This window comes from Eurosta solidaginis, chromosome 1 (assembly GCF_040869045.1).
Source record: "Eurosta solidaginis isolate ZX-2024a chromosome 1, ASM4086904v1, whole genome shotgun sequence".
In the NCBI taxonomy this organism is placed as follows: domain Eukaryota; kingdom Metazoa; phylum Arthropoda; class Insecta; order Diptera; family Tephritidae; genus Eurosta; species Eurosta solidaginis.
In genome coordinates, this window is record NC_090319.1 from 101,270,720 (window position 1) to 101,291,517 (window position 20,798).

The 20,798-nt window shown below is 39.3% G+C and overlaps 1 protein-coding gene across 2 annotated transcripts in view; it reads left to right on the plus strand.

Annotated features, from left to right (window-relative positions):
* The window catches only part of LOC137236585 (uncharacterized), a 112,077-nt gene that overhangs the window by 86,599 nt on the left and 4,680 nt on the right, over positions 1-20,798 (plus strand). The window contains exon 7 of one of the 2 annotated variants that reach the window (XM_067759352.1): positions 17,956-18,027. The exons of the other annotated variant lie outside the window; for it this stretch is intronic. Within the exon in view, the coding sequence (XP_067615453.1) occupies positions 17,956-18,027 (72 nt within the window). The remainder of the gene's footprint in view (positions 1-17,955; positions 18,028-20,798) is intronic. 2 annotated transcript variants of the gene reach the window in all.

Sequence of the window (20,798 nt, forward strand, 5' to 3'; positions counted from 1 at the left end):
CCACAATAGAGGAGAGAGGAACCAACACCGCATTTGTTTTGTTGCAGTTTTTTTTGCAATCCATTTGCTTAAATTTTTGTTTGCTAGTTTAAGTTAAAGTTACCAACTTTCTCAATTAAATTTTTTTTGGATTTTTCTGAATTTGCAATCATCTTTTCAACGGAGTGTGTTAGTTAAATTTTAGATCTAGTTTTTAGTTTTTTTCTATTTAATAACTGAAAACCTGGATGAATTTTGGTTAGATTTTTGTATGAATTTAATTGTCATTATAGCACCCTAATATTAAGAATTTTTTTTTATAATTATTAACATTTCCACTTGTGCATTTCTTCTTACCTCTTCGCACCTTTTTTTTATTTGCCTCACAGTTAATTTCTTACTTTTTTACCTCTTATTACCCTCGTAATAATCTACATTTTTCGGATTTCCATATTTTTCTTCAGTTCTTGGTTAATTTTCAGTTTTCTTTCGCGTTCGGTTTTTATACCTTGCACTTATATTTTTTTCTTTCTTCTATTTCGCTTTTTTTTCGCATTTAAAGTTTGCTAAATTTTTTTTCACCTAACTCTTCTTCTTTTCGACTCGGGCTTTTCGTACACGCTTTGAGTTTCTTTCTTTTTTTTACTTAGCCCATTTTTTCATTATTTTTCAATACTTTTATTAATTTAGATTTTTTTTGCGATTCCATTTTTGTGGCCCGAAGTATTAAATTTTTGAGTTTTTCCAATACCCCGGACCATATTAAACTTTAAATCTTTTATTATCGCCACATTTCATATCCATTTATATATATTGTTTTCATAATTTAATTTGTTTGACCGCGCGTAAAGCCTTTGATCCGGGCCGCAACCGCATGCCCGAATAACTTTGCAATTTCTCATTATCCCCTCTTCCACCTATTACTGAGTAGTCGTTCCAACATAGGATTTGTTTGTAGGTATATGCTCATGTACGTATGTATATGTTGATCTTCCAGCCACGCTCTCTCTCTTCGACGCAGGCGCCTCCGTCGCGGGATATGCTCGGTAAGTGATATCTCTTTAAGCTATTCATTTTAATCAAACAAATGTATGTATATACAAACGTACACATATCTCACCTTTTAACAAAGAACCCCTATTGGAAGCCAAGAGGGTGATAATAGCTTGGCATACAGTGGCGGCTCGCTAAGTACACTTAACGAGTTGCAAATAAGAATTTTTTTTTCATTTTTGAGTTTCTGTGTCATGTTAAAGTTTTTGTTATTTAATAATTTTCAATTTAATCAATTTTGGCATTATTAGTTTTCTTTTTACGTTAAAGCTCCTGTCATATTTTCGATTCAGTAATTTTTAATTTCAAGTTTCATTATAGAGTTTCCTTTTGTGTTTTTTTTTTGTCTTTTTGCATTCATAACCTTTCTATTAAATAAACATTTCCGGTTGACTTTCGGCATCTTGATATTTCCTTGAGTTCCTAATTGTCCAACTTAGCTTCCGTTTCCTTACTACCTATGTTTCAAAAACGCATTCCTTATTATTAGCCTCCTGCAATCCATATATATACAATAGATATAAGTCGTCTCCACAACTAGCCGTAAGATAGGTGATATTGTTGAATTGTGAATTTTATTAATATTATTTTTCTGGTCAGGGTAACTATTGAATAAAGAGTCTTTATAACGTTTACGCCAAAATTTCATACGTTTATATTCAGCAGGTTCATGGGTTGATTCCATTCAAAAATGATAGGCTAAGACACTCAGTTGGTGTGGGTGTTGCACGTGTGCAAAAAAGGGGACGTGAATGTGAGGCCACTATGACTGACTAGACTGGATAGGGACATGGGACAGTAACATACCGACAAATGTCAGGCTAAGGGGACGTTGCTAAATTTAGGAGTCACAGCGACGTCCAAGGCTTCGTCAAGGTTTTACGCAGAGTGGGAGGGATGACTCCACCTGACACGGACAGACCTTTTCTTCCAGCTTTCCTTTCCTTTGCATAGATTTCAGGCAAGAACCTCTCTCTTGTTTGTATAACTGTAGGTAAGGCGAGTGAGCAAAAACTCACCCCGCCCGACGAGCTAGCAGGGGCTTGCCGGCATGCCAAATGCCACCTCCGCCTTACCCCAACAGTCAGTTATACAACAATGGCGCCTAACAAATAGCCCAGTTTTTTTATTTTTATTTTTCCCAAATGTCTGTCGATTTGCAATTTTATTTACTTACTTTGTTTTACTTACTAATTTTAACATCAATAGCCCATTTCTCAGTTTCCTTATTTTTTTTTTGCTTCATTCAATTTTTAAAAATTAGTTTTGATTTCTCTGTCACTTTCTTTAACAATCTTCTTTCTTCGACTGGACAGACGACCGTTATAGTGGCAACATCACTTGGACACGTTCGATGTGATTAGTGCCACTGTAACAAATACGAGGGGGGATACTTAGCCGACCGTAGGAGTTCCTTATATAAGCTGCAACGCTTGTATAAGTGGGATCCTGCGGTAAAGCAAGTATAATAGTAGGAAGACGCTTCGAGTGGAGGCCACTGTTTAAGCTACTGTGCAAGCAGTCCAGCACTGATTGTACATGAGGTTTACAGTGAGCCTTCATCACGGTTGTTTGCGGCAGTGTGGCAGCCAAGCTTTGGGTCATGGCTTAGAGGTTTGATGTGCCACACTGAACACTGAACACTGAAAAATACAAATGACCTGGACTTAGGCAAATCACTGACAAACGACTCGCATCCACTACGACCTTGCCGAGGTGCAACACCGACACACACCAATAGAATAAACGAAAAATTTAACAGATATAACAACAACAAAGAAACCAGAAAGATTTTTTTTCTTTTACTACACGTGTACTTACTTATAATCTACATAGATTCTGATACATTTGTATGAACATATATATTTACATACATACATATATTTTGCAGTTTATTTAATTTCTTATAGCAATTTTTCTTTTATGCGCAAACGTTTGTCTTTCTACAGAATTTCCTCTTAAAGTGTTGTTGGAATTTTAAGAGTTTTTTATTCTACCTTTTTGTAATATTAGTGAATTTTTATACCAAATTGGTTGATAGTAACTAAGACCCTTTTCTGAATTTTTTTTATATTTTTTATCAATACAATCTTATATTTACATATATACATCTTATTATTAAGAATTTAGATTTTTTATTATTTTTATTTTATTTTTTTCATTTTTTTTTTTATTTTCTATTTAGCTTAGTTTGAATTTTTTCTTCGAAATATTCTCTTCAGTTTTTTTATATTATTATATTTTTTTTTACACATCCGTTGTTAGTATATTGAAAGTTTATCTCTACCTATTTATTATCATTTAAAATTCTGTTTTAATATAGTTTGTTGTTATAAATACATTTTTATTTACCACCCCTTGAAGTAGTGGCTTTTGGGTTTTGAATTTAAATCTGGTTGAATTTTCGAAAACAAGTTTTTTATGGGACTACTTGCTGATTACCTATTTTGGCAAACCTCCATAATATTTCTTTTAGATTTATATATATATTATTTTTTTTAGTTTAACCAAATCGTTATTTTTGGGTACCTGGGGTTGATTACACAATCCCTCAAATTTTGTTGTGATTGTTTTTGCTTTTTTTTTACTATCGTTAAACCTAACAGGGTTGGAATTTGTCTTGGCGTGCTTATTTATCTCTGTGTTCAACCCCAAATTGTTCAAGAAAGTTTTCCTTTTTCTTGAGTGGCTGTCTTCGTGTATGGAGGAGGAAGACGCACCGGAACGAGTTGCTGGTGGGTTGGGGTTATTCAACGCAAATAAGATAGTAACGAGGAGCGTGAGTAGAGCATTGCAGAACCAGGTCGTCGGATCCATCTTCACGCAGATCGACACGGGCATTCCGTAGACTTCTTACCCACGGACTTTTTCAACAGGTGTACTTCGCGGGTTTTCGGTTCCGTTAGGGAGGAAAGCATCCGTCCGCCTAGGGTTAGAGTTTCCGACAGTTTTTATTTCAGTGAAGGAGATAGCAGCCTGAATTTTTCGAGGAAAATCGACCAACTGTTTGAAATGTCTGACACGGAGGAGTCTGGTGCAACGGGGGGTGCAACTGCAGGGGCAACTGGAGGGGCAATTCCTAAACGGATTGGCCAGCAGCGAACGCGGGTGTCGCGGTATCGGAACCTCGAAGTAGCGGAGCCAGCACGACAGCTGCCAACATCGAACAACTTAACCATATGATGCAAATGATGGCACAACAGAATGAGCTCATGTCGCATTACATGAACGAGGTCCGCCACATTCGAGACAACGTTTCGAACCTCAGCACACGCGTTGCTGACGTGGAGACATCGGCACAAGCGTTAGGGCACCGGTCAGAGCGGGCATCTATTCCTGAGCCTAGAAATGGTAGGAATGAATCAGCCAACCAGCGTGTCGATTTAGATGCAGCAAGGGGGGTTTCAGGTAGCAATAGGAATGTCCAGGACCCACCGAGATGGAAGAAGTTGGACCTGGATAAGTGGCATGTTAAATTTGACGGTACAAGTAAGGGGATAACGGTGGAGAGCTTCCTTTTTAGAATTGAGAAGTTGCGGCAGCAGCACAACATATCGCACTTCCAGCTCTTCACCGATTTCCATTGTCTCGTAACGGGCTCTGCCTTGAAGTGGTACTGGCAAGTTCTAGAAGATCATGCCGATGAACCCGACTTTGGGTATTTAGAGCTGAAAACAGAACTTCTAGCCCACTTCAGGACAGCGGAGTCCGATTACGAGATAATTCGAGAAATTATGGAGCGTAAACAACAGCCACAGGAAGGGTTCGACGACTTCTAGGAGAAGGAATTAGTAGGAATAATCCGAGGAAACCTGAACCCTACCTTGCGAATTTAACCTTCGCATCTAAAATTGAAACGCTGGCTGAGCTTAAGGCGGAATGTAGGCGGGCGGAACGGCTAATTAAAGAAAACCGTAGCAGAGCTAAGCCGGTCAACGAACTCGAATATCCCGAAGCGACACTTGGGGATGAGGGGATTAACCGGAAACCCGTAGACGCGATCACTAATCGTGTGAAACCGAAGGCAGCATTCCAACAACAAACACAGTCAATGCCCGGAAGTGCGTCTCAAATAAAGCCTTTTTGTAACCCCAAGCCCACCACCAATTCATTTTGTGCGTCCCCTTTCCATCTCATGTTATGTTTTTCGTGTGGTATGCCTGTCGACTTTTTTGTTAAAAATCCGTCCGAGTTGAAGAAAGAGAATCATTGTAAGTCGTCCTTCCATAACATGGTATGTTTTTCGTGTGGCGGTGATATGTCTTTTTGTGTATTCAAGGCGGGTAAGGGAAACTCCCAGCTGGCGGAGATTGCCGGGAGCTCACGCCAGGGCACAGACTGCCCGGAGACCAACCCAGCTACCAAATTTTAAAAAAGGTTGATAGTAGTTTGTCTAATGAAAATGCGGGGGTATCGAAAGTCGAGCCAAAAAGTCTACATCGACGAAAGTTGGATTATGAGGCCGCTAGACACCGAATTTTTTGTGAGGAAGTGTTAGCAAGGAAAACAAGCAGGAATTACAATAAAATAGAGAAAATGAGAGAAAAAAGAAAGATCATGAAAAGAATTTTTAATAAAATAGTTTCAACAATTGTCACGTTGAAGGGCGACAACCGTTTCTTCGCTCAAACGAAGATCGGTGATAGGGATGTCTTAGCCTTGCTGGATTCAGGTGCTGGCGCGAGTTGCCTCGGGAAAAATTATGAAAAGGTGATAGAAGGCAGAGAGGGTAGCATCATCCCATTAAATAATCACAATATACGTACAGCGAATGGCGGCGAAACGTCGGTGGTTGGTGCTATCACTCTGTCTGTCTTTTGGGATGGAGTGTATAAGGACCTTGAGTTCCTTATCGTGCCAGGCCTCCAGCAGGAGGTTTATTTAGGGGTAGACGTTTGGCAGGCTTTCGATCTAAATGTTGTTAGTCGGGGGGTTAGCACGCGTTCAACCCACACTGCCGTGGCAGAACTTGTACCCGCCGAGGGCGATTTATCTTTTAATGCCGTGCAGCATGTCCTTACGAGAGAGCAAACTGTGGCTTTAGAAGGGATCAAGGCGCAGTTCCCATCATTTGCTGTTTTTGGGTTAGGGAAAACCAACGTAGAAGAACATGTAATCGAAGTTTTGGATGAGAATCTCCCAGTCAAACAGAGGCACTATCCAATTTCACCAGCGATTCAAAAACTTGTCTTTGAAGAACTAGACAGGATGCTGAGTCTAGGGGTGATTGAGGAGAGCAATAGTAACTGGAGCTCTCCCGTATCGCTGGTGATAAAAGGTGAAAAGAAGCGTCTCTGCCTCGACGCGAGGAAGGTCAATGAGCGGACTATAAAGGACGCTTATCCACTTCCGAACATTGACGGGATTCTCAGCCGGCTTCAAAACACTAGGTTTTTTCGGCCATTGACCTAAAGGATGCCTTTTGGCAAATACCGCTCGAAAAGAAATCTAGAGAAAAGACAGCTTTTACAGTGCCAGGGCGTCCCCTATACCAATACACAGTCATGCCGTTTGGACTGTGTAACGCAGCGCAAAGAATGTGTAGACTCATGGACAAGGTTATACCCGCTTCTTTACGTGATTTCGTGTTTGTGTATTTGGATGATTTGTTGGTATGCTCCGTATATTTTTCGTCCCATTTATGTTTGTTGGAAAAGGTCGCTAGCTGTTTACGTGAGGCTAACCTTACCATTAACGTGGAAAAGAGTAAATTTTGTTTTAAAGAAGTTATATACCTAGGCTATGTAGTGGGCGATGGATGCGTCCTTACCGATGCGAACAAGGTTGCTGCTGTGTGGGATTTCCCCGAACCGAAAACACCAAAGCAGCTCCGACGGTTTCTAGGGATGTCAGGCTGGTACCGTCGTTTTATCCAAGACTACGCGACGATTGCAGCGCCGCTGCACGACTGTCTCACTAAAGATAAAATCAAGAAATTTACGATGACAGACGAAGCGAGGAAGTCGTTCGAGCGGCTAAAGCAGAGCCTTATTTCTGCTCCCGTACTGGTACACCCTGATTTCGACAGACGTTTTTACATCCAGTGCGATGCTTCTACAGACGGAGTGGGCGGGGTACTCTTTCAGTTAGACGACGAGAACAACGAACGACCGATAGCTTACATTTCCGCCAAACTAAATAAAGCCCAGCGAAATTATAGCATTACTGAGCTAGAGTGTTACGCGGCGGTGATAAGCGTAAAAAGATTTAGGCCGTACGTTGAAGGTTTGCCGTTCACAATTATAACTGATCACGCGAGTCTGAAATGGTTGATGAACCAGAAAGATCTGTCTGGAAGACTCGCGCGGTGGAGTTTAAAATTGCAGGCTTTCGACTTCCAAATTGAACACCGGAAAGGAGCACTTAACGTTGTTCCAGATACGCTGTCGCGGGCTCACATGGAGGAAATTACGCTATCAGACAGACTAATGGACATTGACTTAGACTCACCCTACTTTAAAACTGAAGAGTATGACGAACTTACAAAGACCGTGACACAGAACCAAGACAAACTTCCGGACTTATGCGTTTCGGACGGATATGTCTATAGACGGACACAGTTTGACAGGGGGGGACGATCTTCAACAGGACCAGACCTGGAAGCTCTGGGTACCATCGGAGCTGCATGCAGGATTGGTGGATGCTTCTCACAGCTCACCTTCAGCGGGCCACGGAGGCATCCATAAGACGCTAGCCCGTATACGTGAGAAATATTACTGGCCTGGTATGGTAATCGATGTGCAAAGATATGTTAGAGATTGTGAAGTCTGTAAAGGAAATAAGACCCAAAATTCCTTCCAGCGACCACCCATGGGCAAGCAGCACGTAACTGAACGACCTTTCCAACGATTGTATATTGACTTTATGGGCCCATACCCACGTACGTGTGATGGAAATGTTTATGTATTTGTGTGTCTTGACCATTTTTCTAAGTTCGTCTTTTTAAAACCTATGCGTAAGGCCACGTCTGTAGAAGTAGTTAAGTTCTTAGAAAAAGAGGTTTTTCACATATTTGGAGTTCCGGAATACGTGCATTCTGATAATGGCAAACAATTTGTCTCTGATATTTTCGCGAAATTTTTAGAGAAGTATGGAACAACTCACATCCGAACGGCTTTCTACTCTCCACAAGGGAATGCAGCGGAGAGAGTAAATCGCTCAGTGCTACAAATCGTGAGGTCATTTATTAAAAAGAACCAAAAGAATTGGGATAAGTGCATCAGTGATGCAGGGTTTGCCCTGCGCAGTGCGGTACACACTTCCATAGGTTGTGCACCATACTATGCCACGTTTGGCATGCCAATGATGCAACATGGGGCATCCTATGAAGTGTGTCGCAAATTAGGGTCCGTTCAAGACTCGGATATAGAGATATATACGCGGGCAGATAAATTACAAGCAATAAGAGATACTATTATGAGGGAATTGAAGCTAGCTCATGAGCGAAGCCAAAAGGTTTACAAGACTCGGAGCAAAGATGTGAAATTCCAAATCGGACAAGTGGCATATCGCCGGAATTTCAAGCAGAGTTCACAAATAAATAACTACAACGCGAAACTTGCCCCTAAGCAAGTAAAGTGTATAATCCTCAAAGTAATTGGTAAGTCCATGTATGAACTCGGCGATACAAGTGGCAAGAAAATCGGCGTATACCACGCTAAAGATATCTTTGTTGCTTAATTACATGTTGAATGTTAGTCTGTGGTTATATGTTGAAGGTTGATATGTGTTATGTGTTCTAGCTTAGTTTTTGATTTGACCATGAAAGTAATTATTTATGCAATTATTTATATTTATGACTATTTGTATACTTGACCTTACTGACCTACTTATCTATTTATTTATTTTTATTATTTATATATCCTTTTTAAGATCGCGGGTTCGATATAACAACAAAAATTGTTGTATATCCTTTTTATTTATTTAAATTCTTTTACCCTGTGATATTTTCTCCTACTAACTGACTAAAAACTGTGATATAGATTTAGATGCATAACTGTGATATAGGCTTAGATACCTACCAGTGATATAACTTTAGATTTAACCCGCATGTCCTTCTATTCCGTAAAATAAGCATACATCTGTGATATTAGTTTAGTAGTAGAAAATTTAATAATTCTGCGTGCTGCCCCTATACGAGTTTAACCTAGACCCTGAATAATCGAGAAAATAGGGGATAGCCCGGCTTTAGGTCGTGGGACGAGGCCACACGTTAGGCGCATCAAGGGAAAGGGATTACAGACTGCGCTTTGAGTTTTTTTTTACGCCCACGCTCCATGTTGCAAGGAACATCGGCGGTTGCGAGCCTGTAGCGGCAGCCAGTGGGTTAAGGCGATGGTAAGGATGTTCAAACATCTACGTATATATCTGTGTGCATATACCAGCATAGCTACGTTCACATGTGTTAGTAACTGGTAGAAAGCAAACACATTCCTAGATGTTCGAACATGTATCTGTTAGTATGCGTGAAGTTTGTTCGTGAAAGTTTATGTCTGTCGTTTCCCGCCAAAAGAGGATTGTATGTATTGGTATCTTTCGTTCTTGAGTGAAAGTGGTGAGAAAGAAATGCTTTCGATCTATGGGGTACGATCGCCAAACGATGACTGGGCATGTCTCAAATGTAAAGTACATGCAAGTGAGTGCGGAAGCTACTAAAGTCGTTTTAAGTGGAAAAAAAGTCCTTTGTGAAAAAAAAATAAGTTTCGGTTTACGGTTGTTACTAACCGCGTTATTGGCCCGTTAAGCACCGGCACATAGGAAAAAACAACTCGGTGTCCTGGATCCTATTCAGGTGAGTCAGTGAAATCCCCAGCCCCAGCCCCTGGTGCGTGTGGACTATTCCTGAACATAAATAAAATTTTTAAAAATGTAAATTAAATTAAATAAAATTAAATACCTAAAATTCATAAAATTGAATAAATAAATATAAGTAACTACAAAGATAATGTGAAGTAATAAAATTAAATAAAATTATGAAAGTTAACAATAAAATTAAATTTTAATAAATTAACTAAAATTATAAAATAAAACAAAATAAAATAAAATAACATGCATGAATACATAAAGTCCAACATTTGAGTAAAATCTAATACCTAGATAACATTAAATATACAGATAAAATTAAGTAAAATAAATTAAAATCAACTAAATAAATAAAATGACATAAATACGTATATTGGAATAATAAAAAAAAGCAAATAAATAGATAAAATAACATAACTCGATGAAAGTCAATAAATATAATAAGTCCTCTTGTACCCTAATGTCTGGTTTCGTTGTCAGCATGACCCTAGTCCCTAAAATTCTTTTCCCTTGCCTATTCAGATTGCGACACAAAGGTTTTAACCTGCCACACCAGCCACCATCATTAGTGCCACGACACGCACGCACACACACAGACACCAAAGAGAAGCAAATAAGCGGGGTAGTATCTGAAGTCCAGCAGGAGGGGAAACATAGAGCCGGTGCCGGACTCCACGCCGAAGGGTATAAAAGAGGGGCATCTTGGCGCTCCTGTCCCGGCACCACAGCATTTTTTTCGAAGCTTCGCCTGCAGAGAAAACCACAATAGAGGAGAGAGGAACCAACACCGCATTTGTTTTGTTGCAGTTTTTTTTGCAATCCATTTGCTTAAATTTTTGTTTGCTAGTTTAAGTTAAAGTTACCAACTTTCTCAATTTAATTTTTTTTGGACTTTTCTGAATTTGCAATAATCTTTTCAACGGAGTGTGTTAGTTAAATTTTAGATCTAGTTTTTAGTTTTTTCTATTTAATAACTGAAAACCTGGATGAATTTTGGTTAGATTTTTGTATGAATTTAATTGTCATTATAGCACCCTAATATTAACAATTTTTTTTTTATAATTATTAACATTTCCACTTGTGCATTTCTTCTTACCTCTTCACACCTTTTTTTTATTTGCCTCACAGTTCATTTCTTACTTTTTTACCTCTTATTACCACCGTAATAATCTACATTTTTCGGATTTCCATATTTTTCTTCAGTTCTTGGTTAATTTTCAGTTTTCTTTCGCGTTCGGTTTTTATACCTTGCACTTATATTTTTTTCTTTCTTCTATTTCGCTTTTTTTTCGCATTTAAAGTTTGCTAAATTTTTTTTCACCTAACTCTTCTTCTTTTCGACTCGGGCTTTTCTTACACGCTTTGAGTTTCTTTCTTTTTTTTACTTAGCCCATTTTTTCATTATTTTTCAATACTTTTATTAATTTAGATTTTTTTTGCGATTCCATTTTTGTGGCCCGAAGTATTAAATTTTTGAGTTTTTCCAATACCCCGGACCATATTAAACTTTAAATCTTTTATTATCGCCACATTTCATATCCATTTATATATATTGTTTTCATAATTTAATTTGTTTGACCGCGCGTAAAGCCTTTGATCCGGGCCGCAACCGCATGCCCGAATAACTTTGCAATTTCTCATTATCCCCTCTTCCACCTATTACTGAGTAGTCGTTCCAACATAGGATTTGTTTGTCGGTATATGCTCATCTACGTATGTCTATGTTGATCTACCAGCCACGCTCTCTCTCTTCGACGCAGGCGCCTCCGTCGCGGGATATGCTCGGTAAGTGATATCTCTTTAAGCTATTCATTTTAATCAAACAAATGTATGTATATACAAACGTACACATATCTCACCTTTTAACAAAGAAACCCTATTGGAAGCCAAGAGGGTGATAATCGCTTGGCATACAGTGGCGGCTCGCTAAGTACACTTAACGAGTTGCAAATAAGAATTTTTTTTTCATTTTTGGGTTTCTGTGTCATGTTAAAGTTTTTGTTATTTAATAATTTTCAATTTAATCAATTTTGGCATTATTAGTTTTCTTTTTACGTTAAAGCTCCTGTCATATTTTCGATTCAGTAATTTTTAATTTCAAGTTTCATTATAGAGTATCCTTTTGTTTTTTTTTTTTTTGTCTTTTTGCATTCATAACCTTTCTATTAAATAAACATTTCCGGTTGACTTTCGGCATCTTGATATTTCCTTGAGTTCCTAATTGTCCAACTTAGCTTCCGTTTCCTTCCTTTCAAAAACGCATTCCTTATTATTAGCCTCCTGCAATCCATATATATATACAATAGATATAAGTCGTCTCCATAACTAGCCGTAAGATAGGTGATATTGTTGAATTGTGAATTTTATTAATATTATTTTTCTGGTCAGGGTAACTATTGAATAAAGAGTCTTTATAACGTTTACGCCAAAAATTCATACGTTTATATTCAGCAGGTTCATGGGTTGATTCCATTCAAAAATGATAGGCTAAGACACTCAGTTGGTGTGGGTGTTGCACGTGTGCAAAAAAGGGGACGTGAATGTGAGGCGACTATGACTGACTAGACTGGATAGGGACATGGGACAGTAACATACCGACAAATGTCAGGCTAAGGGGACGTTGCTAAATTTAGGAGTCACAGCGACGTCCAAGGCTGCGTCAAGGTTTTACGCAGAGTGGGAGGGATGACTCCACCTGACACGGACAGACCTTTTCTTCCAGCTTTCCTTTCCTTTGCATAGATTTCAGGCATGAACCTCTCTCTTGTTTGTATAACTGTAGGTAAGGCGAGTGAGCAAAAACTCACCCCGCCCGACGAGCTAGCAGGGGCTTGCCAGCATGCCAAATGCCACCTCCGCCTTACCCCAACAGTCAGTTATACAACACAATATGTGTTAATATCTTTTGCAGCTGTGAATTTACTTGCAGGTGTACATATGTACATCGGACCGTATCGGGAAAAACAAAAACATTTAAGAAAAAAAAAAAATGTTATGGCTAGTAAAATTTAATTTTTTTCTAAAACTTTTTGTACTTATACCGCACCTCAAATATGGAGCATCTTTATGTGAATAGCATGCGCTAAGACTCAATTTGACAATACAAAAATTTTAGAACAAATTTAGCATAAAATATATTTTTTGTTTGAACTGTTTGAAAATCAGAGAATTTACTCGCATTCGAATAGCACGCGCTAAAAATAAAAAATGTGGTAAAAAAATTTTGTTAGAACAAACTTAGTACTGAAGCTGAGCTGGGCATTATTCGTGTAAATTTGTATACATATTTCCTTTAATCTATACTCAAATACATGTAGTTCTTGTTTTTTTTTTTGGTTTCTGTTGTTTCATTGTGTATATATTAATAGATCCTGGGTTTAATCTATATTTGTTTTCTTGCTTATAGGCTATATTGTCGTGCATCATGTTATTATTATTATTTTATATAACAATGACAATGAGATTTTAAAATGATCCTGCACATTTTCTTAAAATATAATTACATATGTATGTTTTTGGTGTTTGCGACTTTGAAAATTAATTTTTTTTTTCACTCTTACTTAATACATACTAAATGGCTAGGTATCTACACGCATTAACTAACAGCACAATTCAACAATTGATACCTTTTTCAATAATCAAATTTTACATTAAGTTTCAGCGCAAGTTAACGTACACTTCCGAGTTAAAAATTAGCACCAAAGATTATCTGCAAATTCAAATTCATTTTCTTCCTCTTTTTTTTTATTAAGAAAAACTTGGATGAATTGTAAACCAGCTTCTAAATCATTTTTGGAAAAAAAATTCGAAATTTTACTTCAGAACCTTATTAAAATGTGAGTATGCAGCTTTGTAATTCACTAAATTTTTTTTAGGCTGGCATTACAAGGTTGTAGTCTAACCGAATTCCCGCTGATTTTTGAGAATTATTATCGAAACTTTAGCTTACGATTAGAAAATTATTTCTATATGGAAGAAAATGTGAAAATGCGTACTCGCAAAGTTTGCAGATAATCTAAGTGTCTACTTAAGATTTTCCAATCTCTTGCCACAACATTTTTGACTTTCGTTTACGTGGCTTTCGTTAATCATTTCTTTAACGTGTTACAGAAGAAAATAGCTAGCAATATGTGTTAATATCTTTTGCAGCTGTGAATTTACTTGCAGGTGTACATATGTACATCGGACCGTATCGGGAAAAACAAAAACAGCAAATTTCGAGAAGGAAAAACATGTTCATTCACCCCCCCCCCCCCCCCTTTTTTTTTCTTTAAGGCTTACGAAAGCATTAAGTGCCCACAAAAAAGAACTAATACTAAAGGTATAATATTCCTAACTAGTCCGCGTCACGGAACGAACTCACCCTGTTTCCGGTCGTTGTTGTCGTACGTAGTGTTGCAGCAGGCCTATGTTCGGGGCCCTGCTGTTGTTGTTGTTGTTATATCCGGTGTCTCAGAGCCACTCCGCTGTTGATAGTTAGGTTGTTTAGGAGCATACGCACCGTTAGCATTACCTCCCGCTTGATAATTTAATGGATTGCTACGTTGTTGCCGTGGTGGTTGGCCTTGCTGTTGCCTACGACGATTATTGTTACCATGACCATTCGCTGCTTAAAATTTAAATGATGATTGCAATGAAGTGAGGTCGTATTGGTACTAACCCCTAAACGAGCTTGCGACGAAAGTAGGCGCAGAAATCGCGGAAGTTGTCTCCTCGTGCCGAATACATTTTGTATATATCGTAATATTTGAACGATTGTTTTACCGTGGCGGAGCGTGTGTACGAGGCTTTAAAAGGGATGGAGGCTCGTTATTATAATCGGGTTTACCCCTTTTTCCAGAAATTAAAGCAATTACAAGCCCGTCGTTGTGATTGGGCTAACTCAATATATTTGGCAATGGTTTATTATTCCAACACTTGCCAATTACAATTTCTTCACGCTTGCGGCAAACGCAACATCAAGAGCAACGCCAAAAGGGGAAAACGATCTGCTTCTTCAATTGGTTTTTTGCTTTTCCTGTTGCTTCAGTTTTATGCTATTATTTTCACAACAAATAGCTACCGCGTTTGCCAATTGGTTTTTCGTTTATGTGGGAATGCTTTTTGTTCCGGAATTTTAGGCAAATTTAAGGAAAAATGTATTTTCCTTGCCGCGATTTTTTTCTTGCCTGCTGGCGCTGTCAATTCTTTCGATCCCCCTTTCCGGAAACAGCGTGTTTCTCCCTAGCGATCGCCGGTTTTTTCTTGTTTCTTTGGATACTTTTCCATCGCAACTTTTAGGTCCCATCACCAGTCACTAGGTGTGTTCGCACGAAAACGCTCCCAAGTGGATCGTAACCGTAGACCATAACAGCAGACCGTAACAAACCTGCTTCGCTTTGTAGACCTGACGATGAAGCGAACAGGAAACCGGATCATCTGTGGGAAGCCACTACCAGGGACCTCCGATGCCAATCAACGTGGGGCACGACTCAACCCTGAGATAAGAGTCTCAAAGTCCTACTACGAAACTAGCCGGGCAACACAGGTCCATCAAAAAAAAAAGTTAAGTCAAATCGGGAATTAAGGGCTTCATTCTGTATTGCGAACCATAGCTCAGACGAACGATTCGCCTCCAAATAATTGCCTCTAGCAATGGTATTATTTATCGTTTTCGTTCGGCCTTTACCTTTATTACTTTATGTCAAACAGGAAGGCGAAATCAATAGTCAAATGATATGTTACCATCGTTTAACAGAGTGCAAATACACTATCGATTCGTCTCTGAGGCGACACGAATGTTCTTTTCGTAATAGAGAATGAGGCCCTAATTCTGTTTCCTAGTTTAAGGCTTTGCGGCAGTTAGACATTTGTTATGGAGAACTCGTCAAAACTCCGTATAGTTCTAGTGGTTATCGCCCCCACAGAAAGGCCAAAAAGAAATATGGGTGTAGACATTTTGTTATGGAGAACTCGTCCAAACTCCGAAAGACTAGTCCAATTCAAGCGTGGACTGCCAGGGTGTTCACGGTTCTCGGTGAGTACGCGTGTGAACATCCTATGAGGTCAGTGCTCGGGGAGAATACTGGGCGAGATGTCCCCGACCGTCACAATGCCCAGACAGGGTAAAAAAAATCAAATTTCTAAATTAAAAAAAAAAAAAATGATTTTATAAACTTGGTAAAAAAAATTCCATCACTCCCGGAAGGGGCGTTTCTGGTGGGCATTCGCCCGAACGATTGGTCATTCGACATTATAATTAGAAAAAAATTAGTTAGTTAGATCGTAGTTTTGGTATTTCAGAAAAAAAGATATGAAAAAAAAATCCAGGTGGAATTCTGTGGCACCACCTGAGACGTGGGCTGAGCTGGGGTCCTACTATTCACACACACACTCACACCAGATATCACAAATTCGGCAAAAAAGACGGAAACTAAAAAAAACTATAAAAATTTAAACATTGCAAAAAAAATATTAATAAACCCCAATTAGCGGACACATATTTCCAAGCCGACTAACGGACAACTTCCGGTAACAAAACCCCAATTACAAAAAAAACTAAGTGCGTGCAGCACTGCCTCACCGGGTGAATACAAAAATCAGGAGGACACGACGTTCAGTCTCGTGGCTCCTTCGGCCACTGCCCCCGATGACCACTCCGGGATTCAAGGGGTTGTGCAGCGCAATATATAGCTTCTCCAACCCAATTGTCAACCTCACCTTCGAGCGGCGAATCCCGTTTCACTAACAGACGAGGCTCTGGCGACCCCAAGCTCCTCATGGAACTTGGGGGTGGGGAGGGAGGGATGGCCTGAAGGTTCAATGTGGCCATATAAATCGTTCCCGAGATGGTCGGGCCAGCACCTTAATGGTGCTGTGTTACCGGAGCGTATCGGATCTGTATCCGACAAAGGACCATCACATCGATAACACTCCCCAAAGCCTTCGGGGAGTAACCTAATCGCTACAACAACAACAACCACTCCGGACAACTTGATCCGTCAACCATCCCACCGCAACGCAGGGGGCTGCTCCTGCGGCTGCCCACCTCGGACTGGTGGAATGGTCAACTTCCCAAGTTGACCCGGAATGACCCTCGCGAACGGCGCCTCTGGCGCCACTTTGGGCGCCATCTGTTATGGTTTCGCATCTATGATGGAAGCAGTAAGGAAGGCGGTAGGCATGATGTGGTGGTGCACAGTGGCTAGTCATTGTCGGCTGGGGCGGGTCCTTGCCAACCTTACTGTTCCTGCGCCATAAACAGAAAAAAGTTCCTATCATGCCTATCAAAAAACTCAGCTGTCAAATTCAAAAAAAACCGACAGAAGCGCAGAGACCGACTCAAAACGCTTATAAATTCAAACTAAAACGACATCCGGTCGAACCGGATGCCACGGACAGACCGCTAGACATTCAAAAATTTTAAATTCAAAAAGAAATAACCGCAAAAAAAAATACCGAACCGGACATGACCGGTTACTAATCGCTGAAAATCAAACTCAAAAATAAAACGCTGAAAATTTAAAAGAAAACAAACAAAAATAGGAATGGGCCGAATATAACTTGGGGGCGCCGCGGGTGTTGTTGCGACGCCCGGTGCATATCCCACCCTCAAATCCATGGCCACCGACGCACCTAATTTTCGGGGTCCCCTTACCTGTTTTACCTAGTGCCTTCTAAATAAAAAGGATTGCCAGCATTCCCATTTATAACTCAAATTTATTGACAATTCATTCCCTTAATCATTTAAGAAAAAAAAATGTTATGGCTAGGAAAATTTAATTTTTTTCTTAGCATGCGCTAAGGCTCAATTTGACAATACAAAAATTTTAGAACAAATTTAGCACAAAATATATTTTTTGTTTGAACTTTTTGAAAATCAGAGAATTTACTCGCATTCGAATAGCACGCGCTAAAAATAAGTTTGGTAATAAAATTTTGTTAGAACAAACTTAGTACTGAAGCTGAGCTGGGCATTATTCGTGTAAATTTGTATACATATTTCCTTTAATCTATACTCAAATACATGTAGTTTTGTTTTTTTTTTTGGTTTCTGTTGTTTCATTGTTTCGTTTTTCGTGATCTGAACACGATATTTATGTAACTTTAAAAAAAAAATATATATTCAATTTATTTTTCTAGGTGGGTTTATTGAAAATATCTCTAGTAACGCTACGGACATTCGCTTTATCAAAGATAAATTTATATAAAGAGGTATATATTAATAGATCGTGGGTTTAATCTATATTTGTTTTCTTGTGTGAGGACCCCAAAGCCGAGGACTTTGTATCCTCACAACATACACATATCCATACATTTTTCTAAAGAACATACATTTTGAAATAACTTGAAATTTATAATAATATTTGAATTTATAACTTATACATTTTATATGAAGCACCAGAAATATACATATGTATACCTTTATGAATTATACCCTAAATACATATATTCTGTTGTACATTGAATTGATATTTATTAAATTAAAGAACAAATTAGACTTGCGCACTTTTGCACGCAAGCCAAATATTTACATTTTCGCAAACATAAATTTTAAATATAGGATCACCCTAACATGCATTGAATATTTGGAAGGGAGGTAGATACGCACAAAACATAAAAATGCAGCGGTCAATCAACCCTTTGCACACTCAAAATCCAATGTACCCAGTTACAAATACAAGATACATAATAACTTAAGTGAACGGAGATCAGTAGCAAGTCGTCAAAGTAAGCGCCGCTACTAATTGAAATTTCGCTATACATATTTACGCACTAGCATACAACACACCAAGGCACGCCATACAACAGAAGGCAGAAGCATTGGGCAAAGCAAAACACAACATTAGAATCAGGTAACCACAAACAAATATACAAACACACAATATATAAACCAAAGCCTGGAAAGCACGGTATGAGCAAGTACAAAGTCTTTGTATTCAATAAGGAGCATTATGGTGCATGGAAATTCATGGGAAGGAAATATTTACCGGAATAACAGTTGTTTTATATTGTTAATACTATTAGTTGAAAGTTGTTATTATAAAATAACCGTTTGCCTGCGTGCAAAAATTAGTATATAAGGGCGACGAGTTCGCATTAAGATTCAGAGATTAGGAGACAGGCATACGAGTCGGTAGGTTTTATCACTACCGACCAAGAGTACACCTGAAGGTTTTTCACTTCATTTGTACTAAAAGTATACTCGTCTGGAGGCTTTATTACTCCATTCGACCGCAGAGGTGGCCGAGGGCTTTATTACCTCAGTCACCTCTTACAAAGTAAAGGAATCAGCTAGGAGTAGAAATAAAATTTTTATTAAATAAATACTTTTTTAACGTTTTATAAGAATAAACAGGGTTATTCTTTTAGAAGGATCGGTAGGAATTTCTACTTTCAGGAACCCTGGACGGACTGAGGCTAACCCCGGCAAAGTCAAAGGAAAGTTTGGCGCCCGAGCAGGTTAAACAATTCAATTTTAAGATATACTTTCAGAGCATCAGAAACGAAGAGGGAAACAAGATTCACACACTTCTGGTTTAATACGACGAGGATATAAAGCATAACAATGGTAAAGGTATCGTGGATATACTATCTCACTCGAGAGGATCTGGTAGCCTACAGCACGGAATTTGGGCTAGAGGATGGCGGAACGGTTGACGAACTAAGAAAACGATTGGCGACATTCACCCAAGAGGAGAAGGATAACGAGAACTTACGGGATCGATTCACAGAGTTGGCGATTCGCCATGCACGGTTAACAAATCCACAAGCATCAAAGACAAGCAGCGAACTAAATTCACCAAGAAATATTGGGCAGGCAAATGGTGCACCCAATCAATTGGAGGTCGGACAAGCACATGTACATTTTATTCAGCAGCCTGGTACGTACGCAACGATAAATTATATTCAACAGCCTGGCAAATATACAACGACCATGGACAGAGTAAGGAAGTTGGGATTAGAGTACGACGGAGGCAAAGATCCCCTAGGATTCATCGAAAGAGTGGAGGAGCTAGCAGATGGGTATGAAATCAACCGCAACACAATTCCAAAAGCGCTGCCGGAGTTATTGAAAGACAAAGCGTTGGTGTGGTACAGGAATAACAACCGGCATTGGCAGGAGTGGGACGCCTTCAAGAAGGACTTCCTGAAGTTCTTTCTAAACTCCCGATACTTAGAGCAATTGGAAGATGAAATTGGAATGCGCATACAATGACAAGGTGAGCTATTTAAAGATTATGTCTTAGTATTACAAGGACTCATGCGTCACGCGGGCTACACCGAGGAGCAGAAGCTAACCCGCATCTACAGAAACTCGCGCAGAGAGTACCAACTATATATAAAGCGAAGCGAGGTCAGCAATCTTGAGGAGCTGGTAAGTTTAGCTCAAGACTATGAAAATATTACTTCTGACAGGGAACCAATGCGACCAATCACAAGGCCATTCATACCACGGCGTCAAGAAGGTCAGTACCAGTGTCTCCAGGCAGAACAAAGACAGGAGGAGCGAGTAGAAGTCCAACAACAGCAGAGGTCAGAGCCACAACAAGAATATGTAGATACAAGAACGGTCTGCAGACGATGTGGAAGAGGCGGTCACTTTTCATACGGGTGCCGAGGCATAAGAAGAGAATTTTGCTGGACATGTGGTAAGATAGGCGTGCTCATGCGTGATTGTTGTAGGAAGCCACAGGGAAACGACCAGACGTATGTGAACGGAGAAGAAGCGGTAGCAGCGATTGACACGGGAGCGACGAGGAGCTTTATAAGTGATGCAATGGTGAGAAGATTAAAAACTGGCAAATTGAAGGAAGTAAAGACACGAGTAAGAATGGGCGATAGCAGAGCAATAATAATCAAAGAAGCGGTAGACGCAGAATTAAGAATGGGTGATAAAGTACAGAGGAACGAGATGCTAATCCTACCGGGACTGTGCGATGAGGTGGTAATTGGCACGGACTATCTGGCGAAGGTAAACTTTG